The sequence below is a fragment of the Panthera pardus genome, unplaced genomic scaffold, assembly GCF_024362965.1.
Source record: "Panthera pardus isolate Hobbes unplaced genomic scaffold, ASM2436296v1 HiC_scaffold_6, whole genome shotgun sequence".
NCBI classification, from domain to species: Eukaryota; Metazoa; Chordata; class Mammalia; order Carnivora; family Felidae; genus Panthera; species Panthera pardus.
In genome coordinates this window covers 125,676,255-125,702,886 of record NW_026526991.1, presented here as the reverse complement: position 1 = coordinate 125,702,886, position 26,632 = coordinate 125,676,255, and the positions used below count along the sequence as shown (strand labels likewise).

The following is a 26,632-nucleotide window of genomic DNA, read 5'->3' as shown; positions in this document are numbered from 1 at the left end:
CATACTGCTGAGCTATGAAGGAATATTCAAAAGAAATGTGCGAAGAAAAAAATATATACGTCCAATAATTTCTCTTGGAGTTTGGGCCCTGGCAAATAAATTTCACTTTCAGAACGCAAAGTACCATTTTAAGGAGATTTATAGAATTAAAAGTTTCTTACTAAGGTAGAAGAAGTTTCCGGGAAGAGAGTTTTCATTCAAGTTGTTGTAAGTCAAATCAAGGACCTCAAGAGCTGGGAGAGAGCCAAATCCTCGAGGCAAAGTGTTCAGTCTGTTCATGCTGTGGTTGGGGAAAAAAAAAAACCCAAGACGTCACACACAAAACGTTTATGTTCAGACATCACCTCTGTGTCACAGGCCGAAGAGCCGTGTGTAAGAGACTGAAAACTCAGAAGAGGCCATAATTCTGCAATCACTTTATGTTCTTTTAACCAACACAGTAATTATAGTTAGAGAGCCTCTATGCTCATTAAACATCTGAAAATGTCTCATCATTTTCTGCAAGGAAGCTCAGTCCCTGTGTTACACAGAAACTTCAATCATCACAAAGTATCTGTCCATCCAGAGAAAAACTGCCTCACGGATGTGGCAATAATAATTCCTCAAAAGATACAGATTAAGCTTTGTCGTTTTTAGACATTTGCTTTATTTCATTTATTCCAATGGAAGAAAAAAAATCACTTTCTTGTTATGCAATTACTAACATTCAAAACGATCTCCAATTACAACAGTGGTTGCCAGGGGCTGAAGGAGGGAGAAATGGGGAGTTGTTGTTTAATGGGTATAGAGTTTTGCCTGATGAGTAACTTCTCGAGGTTGGTGCACAAGAACGTGAATATACTTAACGCTACAGAGTCATAGACTTAACAATGGTTAAGATGGTAAATCTTATGTGTATTTCTTCATAATTGAAAACTAATATATATATATATGTACGTATTTCCACTGAAATCTAAAGTAAATATCTTTTATTATTTTCTTTAAGACCCTTACTTTTCTTAATGTGGTTCCCTTTGAGCATACTTAAAAGAGGATTTAAAAAAAAATTTTTAAATATTTACTTTTGAGAGAGAGAGAGACAGAGCATGAGCAGGGGAGGGGAAGAGAGAGAGGGAGACACAGAATCCAAAGCAGGTTGCAGGCTCCAAGCTGTCAGCACAGAGCCCAACACAGGGCTTGAACCCACGAACCATAAGATCATGACCTGAGCCGAAGTTGGACACTTAACCAACTGAGCCACCCAGGCACACCCCAAAATTTTTTTAGTCTAATATAAGATTAAAGGTAGGAGGATTGAAGGGTAGGAGGAACTGTGACATTAAAATGCTTCGATTGGGGCACCTGGGTGGCTTGGTCGGTTAAGCGTCCGACTTCGGCTCAGGTCATGATCTCACGGTCCGTGAGTTCGAGCCCCGCGTCAGGCTCTGTGCTGACAGCTCAGAGCCTGGAGCCTGTTTCAGATTCTGTGTCTCCCTCTCTCTCTGACCCTCCCCCGTTCATGCTCTGTCTCTCTCTGTCTGAAAAATAAACGTTAAAAAAAATTGTTAAAAAAAAAAATAAAATGCTTCGAGGCCTCGATCCTTCTCATACTAGATACAATCCTGTCCACAGCTGCCAATCACCCACCAACCAGGCCTCATAAGAAAAAATTGATAGCACAAGTAGAAACCGAGGTCAAAGCGATTTCTACCTTTTGGGTAGGAAAGTCACTGGTTAACTTTACACTTAATAAAAGTAACCTCCATGACCCTTTGCCGTAATGACAACAACGGATTGTTTCTACCAATTCACCGTGTGTGAAGCACATTGACATCAAGTTTCACCTGGGTCACCAGAACGATCGCGTAGTTCAGGCAGGACAGCGCTTACTATCATCTCTTTAGAGCTGACATGAATTAAGTGACAAGGACTTCTGGCTCACCTGGGGAGGGTGACAGGTATCTGGGAGCACCTAGCCCCTCCCCCCGATGCCTAGATTCCAACGCAAGGATCTGAGGAAACTGAAAGAAAAATCACCAACGCTGGACAAAGCACGGAGGTGTACATTAGGTGTTTCTTTACCGCTCTAAGTTACCTCTTTTTGAAAATCACCAATAAAGTTCGTGTTTCCAAACACAGTAGACTTTGGAAAGATGAGGTGCAGGAAAGCGCCAGTCAGCCTTCCTCAGAGCAAAGAGACACCTCCCAGAAGGAGATCTCCATCTCCAGCCCAGAGTGAGCCTGAGTCTGTCCACCTGATGGACAGAGGTGGCTCCCTTTGCTAAGAGAACCAGAGGTGGTTCTGAGCCAGAGGTGGTTCTCCTTGAGACAGAAACCAATACCCCCAGGGTGTCCGGATCACTGCAGAGGCCCCCCGTGCAGTGACAGCAGTGACGGCAGGGAGCTCGCCAACCTGGCAGGCAGAAAGGAAGCCCCAACTCAAATGCTTAAGAGGGCCCGGAGGCGCTGCTGGCCACAAACAAGGAGCCGCAGGGGCGCACGTGGTCCCCAGCCATCTCCACGCCCATGCGTGGGACCGCGGCTCTGGGGGCCCCTGCGGGTGTCCGTGAGAGGTTACAGCAAGGGCAGACAGAGCTGGGTGACAGTCGGAGTCCAGCCTGGCGCCGCTAGCTGGGTGACCTTGGGGAGGTTGCTCAGCTTCTCTGAGACCCAGTTTCTTCGACGGGAACATGAGAGCAGTACTTTCCGGAAGGATCGCCAGGGGGCTGACAGCTGAGACGTCTGAAGCAGCTCGGAAGATCTGTGGCTCACAAAGGGTCCTCGAGAAAGGAGAGTCATCACTACCACTGGTTTTCAGGAAGCCTGAGAGAAATTTTGACTCGGTTTCCAACAGGTAAGCTCACCCTGGGAGAAGACCGTTGTGGGCAGCCTGAACAGCTGAGCGGGGCTTTCCTGTCTGGGTCACCAGCTTACCCTCAGATCACCTCCAGTGTTTACACACAAAGTTGCTTACGGCGCTCATGCGTGCCATGATGGTATGAATTCTTCTGTCTGCCGGTGAACTTTGTTTCCAGTGTGTTTTGGAAAAGGGAAAGCGCCTGCACACGATGTAGAAATTTATAAAAGCAGGGGGTCGAAGGCTGGTCGGCATCTTTTTCCTTTCTCTTTTTCAAAAGCTAGGAAGGTCCTTCCTAATGCTTCCCTTCTGGAACGTTTTGACTTCCAGAGGTCCTCTTGGGCTCCTCTTGCTTCAGTAAAACCTTAGTTATTAGCTAAGGGTAATAATTCTTCTCACGTCCACGGTGACCCACTCACACACACAGCCACTCAGAACTGTACTTACTGAAAACTTCTAAGTTTCGCATGATGAGCTCCAGCATCTCACGGGGTCAAAAACCATTCCAGAAGAGTTAGCCCGTGGTGCTACTGTACTGAGATTATCCCAGAAATAATTACCAGCAAGTAGCCAATGTGGCTTTATATTCTGTAGAAAATGACCACAAAATGAACCACATTTAAACAATTAGAAACGTAATAAAACTTTATTTATTCAGAGGGCCTAAAAATCCCTTCAGGCCTTGCCATCATCAGGACAAACAGCAAATACCGTATATGACTTTGAAAGCAACTTCTGGTTGAGCGTGCTGTTCAGAATATGCATATACGTGGCCTAAATGCTGTGCTGTAGGGTCTCGTCTGTGTGTGTACAGACGCAATTTTTATTTTAACTCCAGTACAGTTAACATACGGTGTTACATCTATACATAAGTCTCGGGTGTACAATACAGTGATTCAATGCTTGCATGCGTCACCCGGTGCTCATCCCAAGTGCACTCCTTAATGCCCTTCACCTATTTCGCCCATCCCCCCACCCACCTCCCCTCTGGTAACCATCAGTTTGTTCTCTTAAGACTCTGTTTTGTGGCTGGTCTCCGTTCTTCTTTTTTCATTTGTTTTGTCTCTAAGTTCTGCATATGAGTGAAATCATATGGTGTTTGTCTTTCTCTGACTTATTTCCTTAGCAGCAGGCCTTCTAGATCCATCCATGTTGTTGCAAATGGCAAGACTTCATTGTTTTTTGTGGCTGAGAAGTACGTGTACACATACACACCACGTCATTCCTTCATCTACTGAAGGATGGCTTCTATGTTTGAGCTATTGCAAATAATGCTATTAACACAGGGGTGCATATATCTTTTCAAAGTACTGTTTTCGTATTCTTTGGGTATGAAAGTAGTACTGGGTACTAACACACAGTAGTGGGGTTACGGGATCATATGGTAGTTCTGGTTTTAATTTTTTGAGCAACCTCAAACGTTTTCCACAGTGACCGCACCAGTTTGCATTCCCACCAGCAGGGCATGAGAGTTCCTTTTTCTCCACATCCTCACCAGCAGTTGGTGTCTCTTGCGTTTTTGACTTTAGCCATTCTGCCAGAGGTGAGGGGATGTCTCATTATGGTTTTGGTTTGCATTTCTCTGATGATGAGTGATGCTGAGCATTTTTCAGGTGTTTTTTGGCCACTGAATGTCTTCTTGGGTGACAGGTCTGTGTATGTCTTCTGCCCGTTTCTTAACTGGATTATTTGGGGTTTTTTTCGTGTTGAGTTTTTTGGTGTCTCCTGTGTGTCTATTTTTATTCAGACTGCTTCCTCTAAAGAGTCCTCTCTCTAAAACTTTCCTTAAACAGGGCTATGCAGGTATAATTCTTTATGCCATTTGAGAACAGAAATATCCTTTATTGAAACTCATGTTAATTCCTCTCCCAGAGAGCTAAGAATTTTTGTTCAAACTTTGACAATTCCATCTATATAGCAATGTAATTAAATACACAGAAAGTTTTACACAATGAATAAAACACCGAGAGCCAAAAATGCAAACAGCTCCAAAGACAACAGAGAGGGAACTAAGATGCGTTTGACTAAAAAAAGAAAACTTTTTAACTCTGTCCTAAGGTACCTCCAACCCAACTGAACAAAACCTGAGCTCACGATGTTATTCCCACAGCTGTCCCCATCTTTATTTCTATTTCAGCTGCCCAGACAGACCCCCAGGCATCACCCATACCATCAGTGACCGTCTTGTGAGTTTTAGCTCTTAATATTTTTCACACAAAACCCCTCTCCTGGCTGGGCATTGCCACTGCCCTAGTTCACCTGGAACACTAATTCAGCGTGCTTAGGGGTGTCCTGACCGCTTCTTACCCCAACCTCCCCTCCGCATGACCTTTCCTACAAAAATCCAATCTTTTCTCATACCTCCTGTTCTGCCTGCCGTAAAAGCTCCTCATGGTCCGCAGGATAAAATCAGAGCGCCTTTATTTGGCACCCAGGGCCACCCTGCCATTGTAGACATTTATTTGTTTATCGTTGGTTTCCCCAACTGTGACGAACGCTCCATAAAGGTTGGATGGCTACTACCTAGAACGGTGCCTGGCACATAGTTGGGAGCTCAGGAAATACTCAGGAACGAAATAGCAGACACTCGTGCTTCTTTACCTGGCCGCACCTCTTCCCTCACTGCTTCCTGCCTCACACTTTACACTCAGCAACACTGAACAACTTGCGTGGAACATGCAGTACTCTCAGCTTGTAACCATGTCATTCTTTTAAAAAAATTTTTTTTTTAATGCTTATTTATTTTTGAGAGAGAGAGAGAGAGAGACAGGATGGGGGGGGGAGGGGCACGGAGAGGGAGACACAGAATCCAAACAGGCTCCAGGCTGTCAGCACAGAGCCCGACGTGCGGCTTGAACTCCTGAACCGCGAGATCATGACATGAGCCAAATTCGGACGCTCAACCGACTGAGCCACCCAGGCGCCCCACAATCATGTCATTCTTGCAGCCTGGGATGCATTCCCTCTGCCTCTGAGTCTGAGAAATTCATTTCCATGCATCAAATTTTGGCTCAAATACTGCCCCCTATGGGAATTTTCAGACAACCTCACCTGTTGACTAACCCCCTTGGCGGTCTCTCCCACCTGCCTTCAGACAACCTCCAGCATGTCAGTGATGTGGCTGTGAACCGTCACTGCTCATTTACAGCTGGCTCCGCCCCCACACTTCAGGCCAGGGGCTGTGATTTTCACCACTGAACCCCAACACTAGAAAGGTTCCTGACACAGATGAGACACTTACATAGTCCTGAAGTAAATGAAACAAGGAAGAAAGTGATGATGACGGCGAGGGCGATGGACACAGCCAACACAACGTACTGCTTACCGCGGACCGGGTACTGTGCCTGGCACCTTATATATAAATGACTCGTTAAACCACTTAATCAAAAAATTAACAGTAAGAATGTACCTAGTTTTGTACAGCTAGTATACACATCTAGTTTTAGCTTCTTGCTTACATACAAATTAAAATCAAGACTTAATAATTCCCAAAACAAAGATATAAATGAGGGATCCTTTCTTTTCTGTTTTACCAGATGGGTACACAATCTCCATATGTGTAGGGGTAAAAGCCATCTGATTTAAGTCATATTCCCCTTTTCCTTTAAGCTCTACTTCCCCTCAGACATTAGGAAAGAGAATGCTCATGGATCTTTCGAAGATTATATCCTAAGCAGAGTGAACATCATATGAGTCTCTAACCAAACTCCCCCTAGAAAGAATATGCTCAACTAAAAATCCTTCCATGAATGAGATGTTTCTTTTTTCTTCATGATTGCTTCCTATGAAATTGATAAATACCTGGCCAGCTTCTATCACCATTCCATGTAAATCACTAGCTTAACTAAAGCATTTAATGGCTATAATTTAATGAATATGCAACTTCACACAGTGGATGAAGCATGAGTGGACAGCTTCACCTCACAGCTTTAACAATGAAGCTGGGATTCAGAAGCCCAAGTTCTGGTGTCATCTATGGAGTCTCATGGAGAGGGCTGGACCCCAGATAATGGGGTCCTCTGCCTGGCTCGGTCACTAAGCTCAGGGGCAATCAGGAAAGAGTCACTGAGGCTCTCGGAAAGGGCCTGACTTCCACTCCACAAAATGAAAACTACTGCCCATCCTACGTCCCTCATAATTGTTGAGAGGGTCAAATCCCGGCATGAGGACTTTGAAAACTGGAAAGTAACAGATGTATTATTATTATTCACTGCTACCTGGTTCTGCCACCTCAGCTGAATCGAACCTCCTCTCTTCACCTTTGTACAAAGAAAGACACAGGATTATAACCTCTCAACTACATAAAAGAATTGTAAGAATCAATGGAGCAGTGTTCGGAAATGTATCTTCCCTCCCCCCCCTCACTTCTGTGGAAGGAAGACGCTTTGTAAACGATTTCTACTTAAAACAGAGAAAACAATCAACCACACTGCAACTGGTCTAAACAGTTAACGCTATGCAAATAAGTCCCTTTCCAGTCAATGTAACTGAAATAAAATTTTGTTAGAAACCAAATATGACAAAACACACACACACACACTCCCTTACTGCACCAACAATTAGCTTTGCAATTACTTCTCTAATAGATATGCATAACGCAGCCCACTGAAAAGACATATTAAAAGCAGTAAAACTTTTGTTAAAGTCCTACCACACAAAAAGAAATTAGAAGTCAGTAACAGACACAGTCCCTCCTGTGCTCATAGCCTGCACGCGCCCTCCCCCTCTTCCTCTTCTTCTGTTCTTTTCTCCTCCAGGGATACTCACCCCAGATTCAGGTGTTTGAGTTTTTGAAGGCTGCTGATCTGTGTGGGCAGCTCCTCAATCTGGTTATTAAAGAAGTTCAGCACTTCCAAATTCTTCAGCTCTGCTATGTTTGGCGGCACAGCTAGGGAAACAAAGATGCTGGGTGTGAATACAGGAACCTCGCTCTGCGTAAGGAACGCCAGCAACACACTGTGTTTTTCTTGCCCAGGAAAGAGAGATGAAACTCCAGTATGACCATCTGATTCACATATACACACATATTACTTTTTGTAGGTTTTTCTTAGGTTCGCAACTCACCATCGAGTAGAAATGAAAACGCTTCTTTAAAGGGCAAGAGAGAATTTCAGGCTGCCATTAATAGCCCATAGGTGAATATTCCAAAGCATAAATTCTTTTATAACTGCCATACGATGCCTCACAAGCACGACTGTTTTCTTCCTTTGGGTTTCCTTGCACCTCTACCTGAAGGGAGACCGCAAACGCCAAAGCCCTTCCTGGTTAGTGATACCTTCATCAAGGTGTTTCAATAATCTGATATCTGAAGAGCTGTTTTCTTTTTTTAAAGTTCATTTTTATTTATTTTGAAAGATAGAGTATGAGTAGGTAAGGACAGAGAGAGAGAGGAGAGAGAAAATCCCAAGCAGGCTCCCCACTGTCAGTACAGAGCCTGATGCAGGGCTCGAACTCATGAACCGTGAGATCATGACCTGAGCTGAGATCAAGAGTCGGACACTTAACTGAGCGACCCCAGGGGCCACATGAAGAGCTGTTCTCTTTACAGTGCACTAAATCACAATGTAAGTTCAACCTCAAATGATGAAATATTCAACCAACCTCTTTCATGATTTTGGTTTCTGGTCTTTATACCTTGATCGATCTCACACACACACACACACACACACACACACACACACTTTACAACAGATTAGCAACAGATCAATGCACTGTTATTACACAGAAATATGAAAAACCAACTCAGTAGCATTATATGAATACTAGCATGCAGATCAAAGGTTAAAATAAACCAATGAGGACCTAAAAGAGTCTTCCTTCCCTAGAGCATATACTTGCAAATATCAACTTGCAGGCCAAAGGCATCTTTACCTCAAAAGTACTAACTCTCCATTGGTAGCAAGGAGATCTGTAACAGATGCCCCCCACTGCTAATCCAGCCTTCCTACAAACATTTGATACAAACTGTTGGCTCGTCCACGGTTCATGTCAATTCTAACACCAAGACTACCCATGTTACCGAAACCACTGACATGGGCCTTGGGTACAGCACAGCAAAGGGTCATGTCAGTGCCTTTACTTCCCATCCCAACAACACCCTCCAGGGCGCACTCCGGAAGACTGGGAAAAACCAGGAGCACCTTTACTTAGAACCACTACAAAGGTATACATCCGATTCCAAACAGACATCTGAAATAGTTAAGGAGGGAGCCGCTGCGGGAGCTCTGGTGCATAACTCCCAGCGGAACAAGAATAAGGAGGACAGGCACACTGTTCGTTACAGTTCTGAGTCCTCAATTTCAGCTTCATAAAATGTCTAAGGTATTGATGATCTGACTTCCGTTAGAGGGAAGAAGGCTTGGTAAAGGCAAGGGAAATGCTTTCACTGGAGGAAGGGATTGTGAGGAATATGAATCAGTCTGGATTCAGACACTTGGCAGGTGGCAGCGGTCCCGATGGAAAATGCACAAGGCACAGTTACTCAAGGGGACGGTTTGGGGAGGAGATAAAAGGGTGGGTTTCCATGGGAAAATTGAGGCAGCTAGAAATTAACCTCCAGAAAGTGTACTCTTGGATACCAACATGAATGCATAGAAGCCCTACCTGTACAGTTTGGCCTTAAAAGCACATTTATAGGTGTGTGGTCGGGGAGACACTTTGCGGGGAATCAACGGCATTCACGTTGCATAAAGGATCGCAGAGAAGTTCACTCAGGTGCACCTGCTGAGTCGCCGGGTGTTGTCAGCTGACTCTTCTCTCCCCACAACGTTCAGTGTGTAAGGCACAGCTCTACTGATGACTACACCTCTGCTAGTCAGCCCTGCTCGGGGACCTCACCCTTTTCCCCTGTGCACCCTCCAGCTACCACTAAGCTTCTCTCACCGCATTCATCTGATTAGTTTGAAGAGCAATAAAGAAAGTTAGTGCAACCAGGAGAAAATGATGATCTCAATTTAGCCACAAACCAAGAATAATGCAGCCAGAATTACTGCTGCCTTCCCCAAGTTACTCTGCCAATGCAATTAAATGCTGGTCTGAAGGTATCGCCTTTTTGACAGGATGAGAGATTATTTCACTCTCCTTGCTAAATCAGTCCAATTTAAAACCACAAATTATGCTAAATGTGATTTAGGGCTTTGTTTTGTGGACACAAACAATAACCCTACATTCAATTTACTCTACTTCTCCCAGCCTTTTGTATGCATATGAATTTTGTTGTTGAGACTCCATTCAAGCTAAAAAGGGAAAAACATTACACAGCTAATATTCTCTCTCAATTACAGAATTCCCTCCACCTGGCCGTAGCAAAAATCAGAAGAAATTAACATTCAGACCTGGCTGGATGGGACAGCATCCACTCTTTCAGCCAGTATTTAGAGAATGCTTATGATGTGTATAGAGCCACACTTTTAACACCTAGCATTTCAATACGTCTGGGATTAAAGTGAGAAAGGTGATCTATTTAAAGAAAGTGAGTTACAAAAGAAGTCTCAGAGTCGATAAAGGGAAACAGCTCTTGGGCTTGGAAAACTAATTCTAATGAAATTATACATAAAAAAAGAACCAGTTAACAATATGAGCTGTGCAATAACTAAATTATACACACATGCAACATGAACAAATGCAGCCTTTAGGGAAAAAATGGCAGTAATACGTCACCGGTCAGAATACTCTGGTGAAATTTTTCAAGATCTCTGCCTGACACATTAGCATGAAGTATTTCAAAATGTAAGTGAATGGTCAGCATCGATAGATTTATTTTCTTTAAAGTTTATTTATTTTGAGAGACAGAGACAGAGAGAGAATCGCAAGCAGGCTCCGCACTGTCAGCATGGAGCCCAGAGTGGGGCTCGAACTCAGGAACCGTGAGATCATGAACTGAGCCCAAAACAAGAGTCAGATGCTTAACTGACTGAGCTACCCAGGTGCCCCGATGTATTTCTAATTACACCCTTGCAACATGCCTTTTCGTCGATCTGTTCTGTTTGTGACTGTGACCGCAGCTGAGCACAAAGTCCAGAGATGACAAGGAGCTGAGTATACAAGGGAAACAGCGGGCCATGTGCTGTGTGGACACAGGAGTCCTGGCTGGATTGTGACCCTTTCTAAGTTCTCTTCCACCTGGCTTTAACATTCTACGATTCTCCAAAGAGCTGGATTAAGAAAATCAACAATATGGATTTAAATAATGCAACAAATGAGGTCCTCAATTAGGAAGCTCAGTCATGTAGAACTTTGCTTATGACAGAGCACTGAGTGTCATTTTCTGTCAAAAACGGCTGCTTTGATTTTAAGACTCCAGTTGCCACGTTTGAGAGAGAGGTCCCTGACCGCTCTCAGGTGTTCCCTGGCTCCTAAATGCCACATTCTGCTTTAGTCACAGGATCAGAGGACCACTGGGAACACTCTCGGGCCAGAGTTTCCGCTGTGTTTTAGCAAGGGTGACAAAGATGTGGTCCTGCCACCCCAGGAGCTATACCCAGGGACTAGCCTCAAGTTATCTTCCGGCAGTTAACAACAATTCAGACTAAAGAGCCCAGCAGGAGCCTCTTTTCCTTCAAGCCCTCCTAAATCTAGAACCTGAACGTTATTCTCATTTGACGTGAGGAGCATGAGCCAGCCAGACTTAGCAGTTGGCCTCTGCAGTTCTGGGACAACCCTACGAGTCAGCCCAAGTCCCAGGGTGGGCTCCCCAGTCAGGGCCGGAAGGGGACCTGCCTAATCTCCTACATTAACACCCCCTGCGAGGCTCCCTCTGGCAGGAAGCCTCAGAAACCACTCGCTGGACACAATGGACAGGCCAGAGCGCTCCAACTCTAATCAACAGTTGACCCAGTAGCGAGCAAGAGTCAGCTGTCTCGTGCAACGGAAAAACCTGAAGAAACGACTGTTATGGCAATCGGACCTTCACTTGAGGAGTGTTTTGTTCGGGGATGTAAAATTAACAATTCCATAACCAGTAACTTGTTTTTAAAAGCTTACTAGTTCATCACAATAGTTTATCACAATAAACTATTGCCTATAGTTTATCACAATAAAAAAAGTACAGGTACACTCTGGAGCTGGGTTGCCCAAGGCGCAGTCATGACGGAAAGCAGTATGGACGTCCCTCAAAAAATTAAAACTAGAATTACCATATGATCCGACAGTTCCACTTCCGGGTATTCATCCTGAGGAAATGAAATCACTGTCTCCAGAAAATATCTGCACCCGTGTTCACTGCGGCATTAGTCACAGGGACCAAGATGTCCACCGATGCGTGGATGGACAATGAAACGGGGTGTGTGTATACATAACGCAACACCACTCACCCATAAAAAAGGAAATCCTGCCATTTCCAGCAACATGGATGGACCTAGAAGGCATCATGCTAAGTGAAGTAAGTCAGAGAAAGACGAAAACGGTATGATCTCACTCATATGTGGAAGCTTACAACACACACACACACACACACACACACACACACACACACACAAACTCACAGAAAAAAAGAGATCAGAGTTATGGTTACCAGAGGTGGAAGATGGGGGGAGGGAAGGGAATTGGATGAAAAGTATTATAAATAAAGAAAAAAGAAATAAATTTAAATCTAGATTAGTTGCAATTAGGTACAATTAATAATTCAGTTGCCTGGTCACACAAGCCACATGACAAATGGCTGGTGGCTGCTGTTTGGACAGCACAGATAGAAAACATTCCCTTCACTGCAGAAAGTTCTAGATAATGCTGCTCTAGGGTGGGGGGGGGTCTCAAACGTTCGATGTAATTCGAGTACATTGGAATTACTGGAAGGCTTCTGACAGCACAGATGGGGGGTGGGTAATGCAAACCACAGAGTTCCTGACTCAGTAGGTTTGGGATGGGGCCCAAGATTCTGCATTTTCTACAAGTTTCCAGGGGATGCTGATGCTGCTGGTCCAGGGACGACAACGCTTTGTTCAGAAAACTTTTAATTTACTGGGGACATCAAAATCATTAATCCAGTACATATGTCCCTTCCTTCACGATATAATGCTAAGTAAGATCACCCAAATTAAGACTTCTCTGTCACCTCAGTAAGCTACTGAGACTCTGAGTTGATGAAAAGTGGGGGAAAAAAAACCCACAAAAGGCAATCTAGATGGTTGATTGACCCACCCAACCTGGGGGCTATAATCCTATACTTTCCAGTCAGCTTCTGCTTCCCCAGGAAGCTAGCATCCACATCCTCAGTTCAGAGGAAAAAACAAACACTAGAGGTCATATGACGCCCAGGCACAGCTGGGCCTGGCACACACAGAACCAGGCCCAAGAGGCGGGACTTCCTGCTTATCACTCAAAGGAACAGGAAGTATACAACCCCACTAGCTTACACATGTACCCAGTTATCCTGAGCACCTACAGGCAGCTAACCAGCAACGCCCTCAACACAGAAGCACCAAATGCCCCTAATGAAATCTCCAACACGAAGAACAGAGGTATCTTTCAGATTCCAAGTATCTTGGGATGGAACCCCTTCCACGGGAGCAGATGAAGTAGCACCAGAAGTAACTAAGCAGTATCTGTTAATGTGACTTCATGGGCCTCCCATCAACAGCATCCACCTTCTCAGAAGACCCTGCCTCAAACCGTGCCCTTAAAAATCCTCACTTGTGGGGCACCTGGGTGGCTCAGTCAGTTAAGTGTCTGACTCTTGATTTCAGCTCCGGTCATGATCTCAGGGTTCGTGGGATGGAGCCCCATGTGGGGCTCTGAGCTGACAGCATGGAACCTGTTTTGGATTTTCTCTCTCCTCTCCACTCTCTGACCCTCCCCCACTCTTTTTCTCTCTCTCAAAATAAATGAACTTAAAAAAATCCTCACTTGTAAGCTACTGGGGAGTTCAGGACTTTGGGGTATTAGCCCCCCAACTCTCTTGGGTGGCACCAGACCAACAGATAAAGCTTATTTTCTTCCACTGCAAAAGCTTGGTCAGTTTTGTTGATCTGCTGTGCGTCGGGTGGATGAACTCTCATTTGCTTCAGTGACACCCATACAAATCTTTATGGTGAGATACTGAGGAAAAAGAACAATGTAAGAGGCAAAGTTCTGAATTCCCTAGTTCATCGAATTAAGTCACTTAGCAGCAACTTCATCATGACCAAGCGTGGTCCTATGAAGAGATGCCCCTTGCTACACTTCTGGCCGTCAAAACACGGAGAATTAAATGGAGAATGCTGGGTGGTAATGACAGCACAGACAGACCAGCTGGGGTGCAGCCGATCCGGGGGCTTCTCGAACAAAAGCATCTTGTGGCCCGAGGCAAAGAAACAAAACTGAGAAGAGTGACAGGCTCTGGGAGCAGCAGGCACCCTGCAAAACATAAGGACAGGCGCTCGCCTGTGTGCAACCCACGGAAGGGCCGGCGGGTCAGGCATTGGTCTTTAGAGCCATATGGTTGGCACCGACAGCCGGGTCCTCTTCAGCTACAAAAGGGCAGCAATAGACCATGCACCACGTTACCACCCACGGCTGCTGGGAAGCCGGAAGCCGCTCAGAACACATGTAGGTTTTCATCATAAGCACGGGTATGAAATCCGGAGTTGTGAACCCTACCCGCCACCTTCCACCAAACTTCTGAGTACTTAGAACTACGCTGTGCCTAACTATTTTTGCAGAAACACCAGGCTTTTTTGTTTTGGGGGGTTTTAGTTAATCTGGAGATTCCTACAAAGGAAAGGCACTAGGCTATAGCATGAAGGCCAAGAGGATTCGGCCTGCACGCCTCTTTGTAAAACTGAATTCGGGGCTCAGCCATTGCCTCCACATGGGAAACCAGGGAGGGACTGCCACCCGCCCCAAGGGTCCAAAGAGGGAGACTCAGAGAGGGTTCTTAATAGGAACCACTGCCCACGGCCAGGGCTAAGACCAGCACATGGCCCAGTGGTGGGTGTGCTCCTGGCCCTGCAATGGGTGAAACGCTACCAACTCGTGCCAATCTCCGGAGTGCCACTGACCCACAGGCCACACAAAGCCCAAAGACACCATCATATGGGATAAGGCAGAGCAAAATAAATCAGACAGCACTCCTTCCCCAAACCTTTCCCCAAACCCTGTATTTATATTAAAAAGAGGAGACTTGATTGCCATAACAAATGAACATGTTCGGTTAGACTTTGACATGCTTCTGCTGCTTTGTAAGATTTCTTTAACAGGGAAGGATAAGGGAAGGTGGCAGGTAGTTAAATGAGGCCAGTTATTAGATCCCTAAGATAAAGTGCTACAAGAAAGTTATTAGAAAAATTACAAAAACCATGCGAATACATCCAAAGGAGTGAGATTATTCATTCTCCGTACAGTGAGGGAACAAAGATCACATAAGTGGTGAAAGCAAATGTTTCCTTGCCCCAGTATTGGATGAATTCAGTCCTGGTCAACCACCATCCATCCCCCTGTACTCTGAATAAGGTAAGTTGGGAAGAAACCAAAAGATCAGAAACCACATGAACTATGAACTTGGGGCATTCCTGGCCAGAGTAAAAGGACAGTCCCTTTAATCCTCAGTAACAGGGACATTTGTCTATTCCTACCACAGACAGGACGTCTAGACTCATTATATAGATGCCAATTCTTCCAGCAAATTGGCAATCACAGTCTTGAATGCCATTTTAATGATTACCTGTAAAGAAGAATCTCTTTAGTCTCGCATACAAATAATTACGCTCTTCAGAATTTTATATGCGAAAAAGGTCATTTGTATTTATAGTGATTAATGACTTTTGTTTTCTGGCCAAAAACACAAGGTGGGTAACGAACTAATTATATCTTAGCCCAAGAATGTTTAGTTCAAAAGTATACTAACGCTAACCAGCTTTACAGATTTCATGGGATTTTCCCCAAAGCAGCTATTAAAACAGTGAATTACAGTAGTTATGGGTTATTTAAAAACATAAAGTTTATGAAACAGTAAAACAGGTTCTCATTTAAAAGGATCTACACGTTCCTCAAGGTAAAAGTAAAATACCAAAATATCTAAATGTCCACCCAATAAAGGCCAACATCCCCCAAACCATTATTAGCTTTACAAACGACAGCAGCAATGCGACTTTAAGCTAATCAACAGTATTTACTAAGCACCACACCTAGAGGTACACATTTATTGTATCCTATCATGGGCCTCCTTAAGGTTCTGCAGCTTAAGTAATTTTACTAACCAAAAATATCCTGACTTAATTCACTGCAAAAAAAACCCAAAAAACCAAACCAAACCAAAACAAAAAACCCCAAAACAAAACCCTCCTCTTTCAGCAACATTGAGAATAATCAATTCCACAAAAATCAGGAAAGAAAAGTTACAAGCAAGCGTTATGGCAGATTTTACAGTATAAAGTCAAACATGCAAAAATATATGTCCCTGGGCTATAAAAAATGTGTATGCAAGGCCAAACAAATCTCCTAAAAAGCTGACAAGCACAGATTTCTGCTCCTCTGAGGATGCAAAATTTACTTGATTTCTGAATCTTTTATTAACTGCCCAAGCAATGTAGAACCAAGCAATGGTCTACACAATCTTGAGGAGGACTTCCAAAGCCAGAATTCTTTTAGGAACATACCTTGGGAATTACAGTCCAGGGCCTGAGACTTCACTGCCAGCAAGGCAGGATGTCAGCGAACAGCTTTAAGCAGGGAGCTGGGTGAGAGAAGCAGCACTGGGAGGAAAGGCAGTGGCATTCGATGGTCTGGAATGGAGTGACATGTAGTGAAGGACAAGCAGAGGACAGAGATTTCTCTAGAAAAAGATACCTAAGAAGTTCTGAGAAGGTGATGAGATGGTGAGAAGGAAGAGAATGTGAAAACAAAACCAAAGTTCAATCAATGCAGAAAGCAAGCTCAGTGTCATAAAAAGAGCTATTCCAGGCTCTTAAATATCATTATATGATACACACACACTCAATCCTCGAATATTTTTTAAAAATGTTTATTTAACTTTGAGAGAGAGAGAAAGACACAGAGCACGAGTAGGGGGAGGGGCAGAGAGAGAGGGAGACACAGAATCCAAAGCAGGCTCCAGGCTCTGAGCTGTCAGCACAGAGCCCGACGTGGGGCTCGAACTCACGGACCATGAGATCGTGACCTGAGCCGCAGTCAGACGCTTAACCGACTGAGCCACCCAGGCAGATGCCCCTCAATCCTCGAATATTAACATGAAGAGGGAGACATCAAATTCATACACAAACACAACATGCTTTGCCAACAGTTTGTGTCTTCTGTTACAGTTAAGAACGACTTCAGCAAGAGAGCACGCAGGGCTGCTTCTCTTCTTTCCCCATCTTACATTTCAATGCCAAGGAAGGCAGTAATTACATGAGGAAGAAAGAGAGTGGGGGATAAATGCCCATGGCTAGAAAAATCCACACAACCTGCACCAGTAGCTTTGGGAAGGCCCCCTCTAAGAATAACACCTTCGCCTTTTAACTTCTGGAATTCTCCCTACTTTTCCATCTGAATATGTTAAGATCCAGGGCCAAGCTTCCTCCTAGATGGACAGGGGTGGGATATTTAAACTGCACACCTACATCATCGGGAGGGGCAGCAGGGCAATGGTGAGCACAGAAGCTTGGAGGCCGTGAAAAGCCCTCCACCTTCCAGCTCCAGCTGCCTGATGGCTCCAGGCCTGTGGCTTCTATCAGACATAGAGGAGGACGTCAATACATGCTAGTTCTTTGCCTCCCTTCTTTCCACGCTCTAGTCATGATGTATGTAAGGTCGGCCCTTCAGAGTCTAAGAAACTTGGGAGGGCCTTACACGTCATCTGCCACACAGGGCACGTGGTGGGACAGGCGGATTTTGTGGGGCAAGAAGAGAATTCATCTCAACTTTCTGAAGGATGAGTAAGATTTGAAGAGGGGCAGGTCCTGCAGATACGAACCAGGTGATCAGAAAAGCATATATTCAGGCAGGAGGAAAAGGCTACAGGAAGAGTCAAAAATTAGACAAGAGGGTTCATACTAAAAATATCTGAAAAGGACGTGGATGAGTTTGCTAACTGGTGGCCAATCACATCAGAGTGGCGTTCTGTCCTAGCAGGCTGACTGGCAAAGAGAAAGAAAAATTGAAATGGGAAAGGCATTCATTCTCAAGGTTTTAAGGGAACTGAAATATGTATATACTGTGAAAATTACCCAAGGGAAATCTCACTAAAATGGACTTGGGAGGCCAGCAGGGGGAGCACACACGTCCTACCCTTGCCAACTGTAGCTCCAAGAGGAAGAGCTGGACCTTGCACACAGATAACCACTTTACCATCTCTGCCGAAGGAAGAAAGGCTTACCTCCTCCCCCTGGCAACAGACCAGCCAATGAGAGACAGTCACAACTCAGCCAATGAAAAACCACTATACTTCCAGCAACCAGTTTACGCCAACGGGCTTTTTGTTTATAACAGCATCCCCAACTTCTCCCTCTCCTCCACAGAGGAGCTGCCCCTCTCCTTTGTTCTCCCAACTTGTCTATGGTTTTGCCACAGCAAATTGCAATTCTCTGCTATTCCTGAATAAGCCCATTTTTTGCTGGTAAAACAATGGGTAGTTTATATTCAAGGTTAACAATATATATGCATTCCGCTCAAGATTACAAATTCTTATTTAACAAAATGTAAATTTCAGCAGCTAAAGTAGGTGGAGCTTTTGAACATTTTTTACAAGTTATCAAAAGTGAATTTCACATTGTACTGAAAATCATCTTTTTAGGGGTGCCTGGGTGGCTCAGTCAGTTCAGCATCTGACTTTGGCTCAGGTCATGATCTCATGGTTCTGTGGGTTCGAGCCCCATGTCGGGCTCTGTGCTGACAGCTCTGAGCCTGGAGCCTGCTTCGGATTCTGTGTCTACCTCTCTCTCTGACCCTCCCCTGCTGTCACTCTGTCTCTCCCTATCAAAAATGAATAAAAGTTTAAAAAAAATTATTTAAAAAAAAAGAAAGTCATCTTTTTAAAGTTTTGTACAATTTTCCAGCAAATATCTCTAAGAAATAGCACCAGTATATCTACAGTGCAAATATACTGTTATCTTTCCCCTACTCTAGGGTTTCTAAATCTGAGTTACATGCACCCCTAAAGAATTTATGGATGGTTTTTATAGGATCCACAAAACCTATGTGCATTTTTCTAGGGGCCATTGACACAGTTTCACCCTATTAAAAAAGGCTGGTGAGTTATGAAATATTAAGAACGTCTGTAAAGAATATATACACCGATGAAATGTACCTCCTAGAATATCTTCTCCCACCCTTCTCCATAGTACACACATGAACGTGCGTGCACACACACACACACACACACACACAATTTAGGAGAAATAGTCAACAGATAATTTAGATATAAATTTTTGCTATTCAATCAATCGTGTTTGAGAGTCTTAGTAAAACGAAACGCTTTTCAAGATCAGCTTCCCCAGACAGGCCAGTTATGACCTGCAAAAGGACAGATCCAAACTGCCCCCACATTTATTTTCTCCACAGCCTGCCACCGTTCTGAAATTCTCATAACTGAAGTCATTCCATTTAAAAATAGACCGTGGAAGAATTAACACACTACACGTCAGCTGGCTTCCTTGTAGCACTGAGTAGGACCCCAAGAAAAGAGATCCTAGAATAGGAACGTATCGGTTTGTAGCGCGGGATCCGTGCATCACCGTCTCTGAACTAAGGACACGTTGAGAGTCAGCTTCTCCAACTTCACCCAGTGGCCTCAGACTCGGCTGGTCCCGGACTACAAGGGCAACAGATTCTTCCGCATGATGACCCTGCAGGCTCATTTACTAACTAGAACCAAAAGGAACGACAAACTCCCAAGTGCACGTCAATTTTTTTATGGTAAACTAACCACCGGTATCATCGGATACTGTCTAATTAATAGCTGCTAGACCCCAAGATACTATGTATGTAGTTCTCCAAATCCAATCATTCAAATGATGGCATAGTAACAAACTGATAAATGTGCACTAATTAAAAAAAATAAGCTATTGATCAAAGCCTCTGTATTATAAATACATTTATACTCTCTTAAAATGCAAACAGCAAGCTGTTTTGACATTGTCACAAGATAAATTCATGACACACAGACGATTTATTTTGCATATTCCCCCTCGATTTAATTTCATACAAGCCATGCACAAGAACTTTTGCATAAGGCATGACAAATAATCTATGGAAGAAGAACTGACTAGAGACTTCAGAACAGAAAGGTGCTGCACACTGGTGAAGGTCATTCTTATGAGTTGGGACAGTTAATTTTTCTCATTCATCTCAACAATCTATGAGCTCTGTAGAAAAGGGTTTAATTTATCAGGCTTTAAAAAAACTGCTTCATTTTCTTCAATATAATTGGATCTGCATATTCTGAGAATTATGCCATTATTTTCACGTGGAAAATGCCACTTAATTCATTTATAACAACATTTACCTTTAGCTATCTTATCAATACACTATCTACATAAAATTTTAAAACATTGTATTAACCTCTACGTATTTAAAACCTTATCTTCTATAAATTATTGAAATAGCTAAAAAAAACCCCTAGTACTTCTTATTCATTATAATTTCGAATTCATACATAAGCTGTAACTAATAGGAAATAGTCTGTTAAAAAAAATAAAACATGTTTCGCCATAAAACTTAGGTTTACTGCCTGACTAGCCATTTCCGATACATTAAATGACAAGATACGGTCACATTAAGGCCTCATACTGCAGGCAAAACTCCTAAAAGCTCAAGGAAAGGTTTTATATGACAGTTCAGAGTTCAAAGTATAAAAGTGAACAGTTACATCCAGAGACCTGCACTCATGAAAGGTTTACACAGAGCTGGCTGTTCAACGTTTACACACAGTGAAATGATATCCTCTGCATTTCTTACACAAAATGATGAGTAGTTAAGCCTCAAAATGCATGAGTCATAAAATATAAAACACTATTGTCATATTCAAGGTGCTAGCAATATCTGTATGTGGGTTTTGCTACAAAAATAAAATTGTTTGTAAAATTAAGAAAAGCTTCATGCTAAAAAATTATGCCCAGAAATTGTTTTATCACTGACTCAGAGTGTAATTCATTTCATAAAGCATAGTATCCTTCCCGACACAGTGGTGTTTAGTAGAAAAATCTGTTAAAGTACACACAAAATGCACATTTCCCTGAGTTTTACATAGTTGTTTTTCTCTTTTTGATTCAGATCAAAGAAAGTCATTTTAATTAAAACTTCTATTAGGGAAGAAAATATTTAAAGAACTGTGATCTCTTTTAATGTCTCAGATTTGGCAGATTCGAGAAAAATAATACATGCCTATAGTCATCTGTTCAAATGTTTGGAGATTATCAAGATTAAGAATTTATTCTGTAGCTTTACATTTGAAAAAATACATGGTTATTAAAATCTGGTTACACATATACATATTTTAAACTTTCTTCCCCAGGAATAAAATCTCACATTGCCAAATACAAAATACTACAGAAGGCGATAAAATTCTTCCGACGTAAAGAAGAAAACTTCGTAGCTTGAGAAAGCAGCCATAATAAACACTAAAAAATAGTATGTTGAGATTGAACGATAATTACAGGAGCAAAACAAAAAAATAACATATATCCTTAGAGGGATCTACCTCAATTATGGCACAAGCTGCACCACGTAAATGGCAACAGCAACATACCCTACTGGACACAGCAGAACAGCCTGCAAAAAATTTAATCTGACAACACAAATTTGGTTTTTAATCTTTGGGCAAAAGACCTGGGGGGGAAAAAAATACATATCTCAACAGTGACCTCTGGTGGAAAAGTCCTAAAATGACAGCCTCAAAATGAAATTCTAAGACTGAAAACAAGTAGAAAACAAAAAGCACTTACAAAGCTAACGCTTCCAAACCACCATAAAAACCAGGTATGAGATTATGGAGCCAAATAAAAAGACTCAGCTTACACTGACTTAAAAAGCAGAGTAATGACAAAGACAAGGACTGGAACAGAGGGACAGACGCACAGGAAACAGCCTTTGAAATCACCGCTACGTTCCCTTCTTCCAACACACGGAGAGCTGGCAAGCCCTTGGGTACGTCATGTGTCTGCTCTGACTTAGCACAAAGCACAACTCATCACCTGCCAATCCATTAATCAACCAGCATTAACTGAGGGCCCAGCATCTGATGTTCACCATGCTTTTGGTACTTTTCTGAGGGTAGATACAAAACAGCATCAGACAGGGCTCCTCAGCTCAAGGAAATGATAATGCGATTACCTCAGTGAAGGAATCAGTAAGTAACCTAGGCCCTTAAACATAGAAAACCACCTTTAAGTGTTAGAGGAAGAGGCCCAGAAGCTGTCACATCCGTAAGAGCAAAAGGACGCCCTCCTGAGAAGTGACAGCCGAGTCCAGGGGGGCCTCTGGGGGAAGGTGTGCCCTTGCTTCCTCCTAACATCAGCGCCAGTGTTCCCACCTGTGGATTCTTAGATGCACCTGAGGGGCGCCCTCCCAGGACCTCATTCCTCAACCAAGAAGGGTCCCTATGACTAGGAACGCGATAAGGACATCAATTTCCAGGACATAAGGTAATGTTTTTTTGTTTTTTTTTTTAAATAAATTTATTTTGACAGAGAGCAAGAATGAGCAGGGGAGGAGCAGAGGGGGAGAGAGAGTCCTAAGCAGGCTTCCACACTGTGGGCACAGAGCCTGATGCGGGGCCAAATTTCACGAAACGTGAGATCACGACGACCTGAGCTGAACTCAAGAGCGTGGACACCCAGGTGTCCCAGAGAACGCTCCTCTAGGGCACTCGTAGTCCAGTAGGTGTCGCACGAACCCACGAGTAAGAAACAGAGTGTGTGTGGGGGCCACATCGACTCAAGTCCCCATCCCACTTAGTCCTGACACCGTGCAGTTTGGACACAGACTGCTTGACCTCAGGCCAGCTGTCTCCTGTCAGGACCTCCCTGTCACCTACTGTTCCCCGCTATCAATCATTATTGCTTGACACAGGCAACTGCTGGCAAGCCACCACGTGCTGGGTGACAAGTGTCAAAGTGAGAAACGAACGGTCCCCACTTTGGAGAAAACTTCCGATCTGTCTGGAGAGAGGGAATAAATATCAAGCAGAGAAGGACAAGCGGGGCCACAGTGGTGTAAGGGTCTGTGAACAACAGGAGTCTGGGGAAGAGAGATTTCCCACTGCCCAGGGTAGTCAGGGGAGCCTCGGGCAGAGGATGAGGAGGCAAGTCCGCGCAGAGTAGAAGAGAAGAGGCAAGGTGGCACAGGTGCAGAGGCAGGGCCGGCCAGGGGAGAGACCGACCCCCCATCCATCTGCCGCACTGGAGGAGGACACACTGGCTGGAGGAGGACACACTGGCTGGAGGAGGACACACTGGCTGGAGGAGGACAGGCCAGATGAGGGCGGGTTCTGAAAATCAGGCGAACTGCACCTTCCCCCAGGGGTGCTTGCTATCACAGCATGAATGCGGTTTCAGAAGGGGCAGCGCGGCGCCATAACCTCATCTTCACTCTGAAACCAGTCTCCCTGGGCCACGAAGAACCTGTGCTGGGCTCCCAGCTAGCACCTGCCCGATCAGAGCAGAAGGGAAGAAGGGAAAAGACTCACTCATTGCTCTGCCTTTCCTCTGAACGCGTCAGGGAGACGCTCCCATCTAGGAGAGTTGTTTCGGGCAGGGTGAGCCCCCCGGACTCTACCAAAACCCGTCCACGCTGCCCCAGTTCTCCCGGCTCAAATTTAAATAGTGATGCTGTAATCATGATGAACCTCTCATAGCGACTGGCTTGACGATTTGTAAGTATTCTTTGTGAACTCAGATAGGGAAAACTACAGAATCTCGGGCGAACGAAAGGATCATGTGACTGACCACGCCCAGCTTCCCGTGGCCTCACTTGGACCACGTGGATAGGACCCGTCGATGTCACAACCACCAACAGGGAAAGAAGTCCATTTGATGCCATACGGTCCCTGATGGCTCTGCAGACACTGACTCCAGCATCACACGGTGTCCCCAAATCGAGGTCCCGGTCTGTGCAAGCCCGTCACTCATTCGCTAAGTACACAGGTGGAAATGTCAAACAACAGCGTAACTGGCAGACTCAGAGAAAAACACCACTACTTTTGCAAGATAAAAGCGGGGCTGAGCGGTTTATCTTTCGTGTCCCACTGGCTTTAATGTAGCAATGTCAGCCAGGTCCTATTAAAAAACACAGAAAGTGAAAGACACTGATTACAATACAAAGTGACAGGAGGGTGTGCTCAGCCTCTTAGATTTCATGCATATTTATATTTCCATCAAATGGACATATTTACTATAAATACTGGAAAAACCATAGCGAAGTCATTCATTTAAATGCCAGAAAAATAGTAAAGGATGCTAATTTGACCTTAGTGGAACAGATCGAGTGTCACTGACACTGCACACAATGGCTTGAAACAGAATTTACCAAGACGATTAATTAGAGTTTACTGGATTAGGTCAAGAGTGTCTCACATGGGGGGAAAAAAAAAGAACAAAAAACAAAAAGCAGGGAAGGAAGAAATCTGAAGTCTGAATCCATTCACAGTCAATGTTTTTAAGAGATACAATTTAACTCCATGTTTATGCCTCTCTAAATTCATCTTGTCTTAGATGCCTGGAGAAAGAAACAGATTCACCCATCTAAGATTTCTGTCTTTGTGGACATGTAAAAAGAAATGAACTACAACTGAAAAAAATCTCAAAACACCTGAAAGGTTTCTCTTTCTTTCTTTCTTTCTTTCTTTCTTTTTCTTTTTTAAAGAACAGATAAATTAATGATGTAATAGGAACAAAGCATTTAAATGTAAACTCTTTTCGCTCTACTGATGATGCAAATCTAACCACGGGAACCTTGGCAATTAGCTATTTTTGTGAATTGTGCAACAGCTTCAGGAACTTCTCACGCAGTCTTGGGGAATTCAGGGGTTACACGGTCCACCTTTCAAGATAAAACTGCAGTACCCTCTAAACTAGGACCATGGTCTCAGTGGACAGCTGGACTGTTTGTTTTGAAACCCATGAAAATGCCAGCATATCAGCTAGTCGGTTAAGCGTCCAACTCTTGATTTCGGCTCAGGTCATGATCTCACGGTTTGTGGGTTTGAGCCCCCATCTCAGGCTCTGCACTGATAGTGTGGAGCCTGCTTGGGATGTGCTCTCTCTCGCTCTCTCTCTCTCTCTCAAAAATAAATAAATGAACTTTAAAAAAAAAAAAGGTCACATGAGACTTGGAGCCATAACTTTCAGCTTCTATAACCACCATTACTCAAAGGTGACCATTGTGCCACTCTGCCTTGGCCTTACAAATATGTGCTTTTTGCTGAAAAGGAACTAATCTGCCTGCTTCCTGCACATGAGGGGCCTTAACTGCCTTCTTAATTCTCAATAATCAACAGCTCAATGACAATGTCTCGAGCACTATATAATGCACCCACACACACACAGATTCACGACACAAATCCCTCAACATGACACCCAGCTCAATTTCATGGGACTCAGAAAGCTCCCTAACAAATTCTCACCACATGATTAGAGAATCATTCAAGTCTGCAGGAAGTATGGCAAGCACAAGGAAGTGACAGTCAATTAGGAATGAGAAAGGAGAGTGGGTTCCTGTCATTACAATCTTTAAAGGCACAGCTCTAAGAATAAAATGGCCCATTATCACTCACATGAGGTATTGTCATAAAAATAGCTATCAAATGTCCTCTAGGTTAACCAGGCCATGACACCACCCATGCCCCCAGGGAATTCCTCTTGGGGACCAGACTCAAAATGTGAAAAATACAGGGGCGCCTGGGTGGCGCAGTCGGTTAAGCGTCCGACTTCAGCCAGGTCACGATCTCGCGGTCCGTGGGTTCGAGCCCCGCGTCAGGCTCTGGGCTGATGGCCCAGAGCCTGGAGCCTGCTTCCGAATCTGTGTCTCCCTCTCTCTCTGCCCCTCCCCCGTTCATGCTCTGTCTCTCTCTGTCCCAAAAATAAATAAAAAACGTTGAAAAAAAAAAATTAAAAAAAAAAAAAAAATGTGAAAAATACAGATGCAGATTGATAGAACTTCTACAATTTTGTGGGTTTCCCCCCCTTTGATCAGAGAAGAAAAGTATCACAACAGTTAATTATTCCCCTTTTCAGGAGAAGTACAGAGAAAGCCAAGAACTCTTACATTATTATTTTGGAGTCCTTTTTTTTCATGAAATACTAACGAATCTCCTGGCCATTCAGATCGCTGTAGCACTTACCACCCCTGAATGGGACCGTTTCCAGAGAAGCAATGTCATTCTGTCTTCAGTTTACACAGGTTAGGCGAGAATTCTCAAAAAAGCACAAAATACAGGACAATATGCTCATGTATCATAGTGTCACCAAAAACGATCTTAGGTTTCCCCAAATATCATCTGTCATGAGTGTCTTCAAAGGAAACAAAAGAATCTACAGTATCACAATATTACCTCAAAGTCAGAAAGTGTCTAACAAACGATAAAGTTAACTCACTTGTTAGCTTGTTATGGCTGAGGACCAGTTGTGTGATGTGGGATAAGGAGACTGTAAAAAAAAACAAAGAAACAAAAAAATCACAGTCAGTAAATGTACACGAATTATCCCCACACTCCTACAAGGTAAAGCGTTAAATTATCTTCACGGGTTGAAATGCTACCACTCACAAAAATGGAAGCAAGCCTTCATGTAACACTGTTAAATGTTAAGCCAAATTAAGAAAAGTTATACAATTAACACGGCAATTAGCACAGCAAGTTAGAGCTAACGAGATTGATGTCACAGGATCAAA

At 43.8% G+C, this 26,632-nt stretch overlaps 1 protein-coding gene across 3 annotated transcripts in view; it reads right to left on the bottom strand.

The window, feature by feature from the left end:
- The window catches only part of RSU1 (Ras suppressor protein 1), a 201,925-nt gene that overhangs the window by 135,783 nt on the left and 39,510 nt on the right, over positions 1 to 26,632 (bottom strand). For 2 of the 3 annotated variants that reach the window (XM_019460672.2, XM_019460670.2), the window contains exons 3-5: positions 26,338 to 26,388; positions 7,604 to 7,724; positions 162 to 280 (exon numbers count right to left, since the gene is read on the bottom strand). In XM_019460672.2, coding sequence (XP_019316217.1) covers positions 162 to 280; positions 7,604 to 7,724; positions 26,338 to 26,388 — 291 coding nt within the window. The remainder of the gene's footprint in view (positions 1 to 161; positions 281 to 7,603; positions 7,725 to 26,337; positions 26,389 to 26,632) is intronic. The other variant, XM_019460671.2, reaches the window with a different exon arrangement.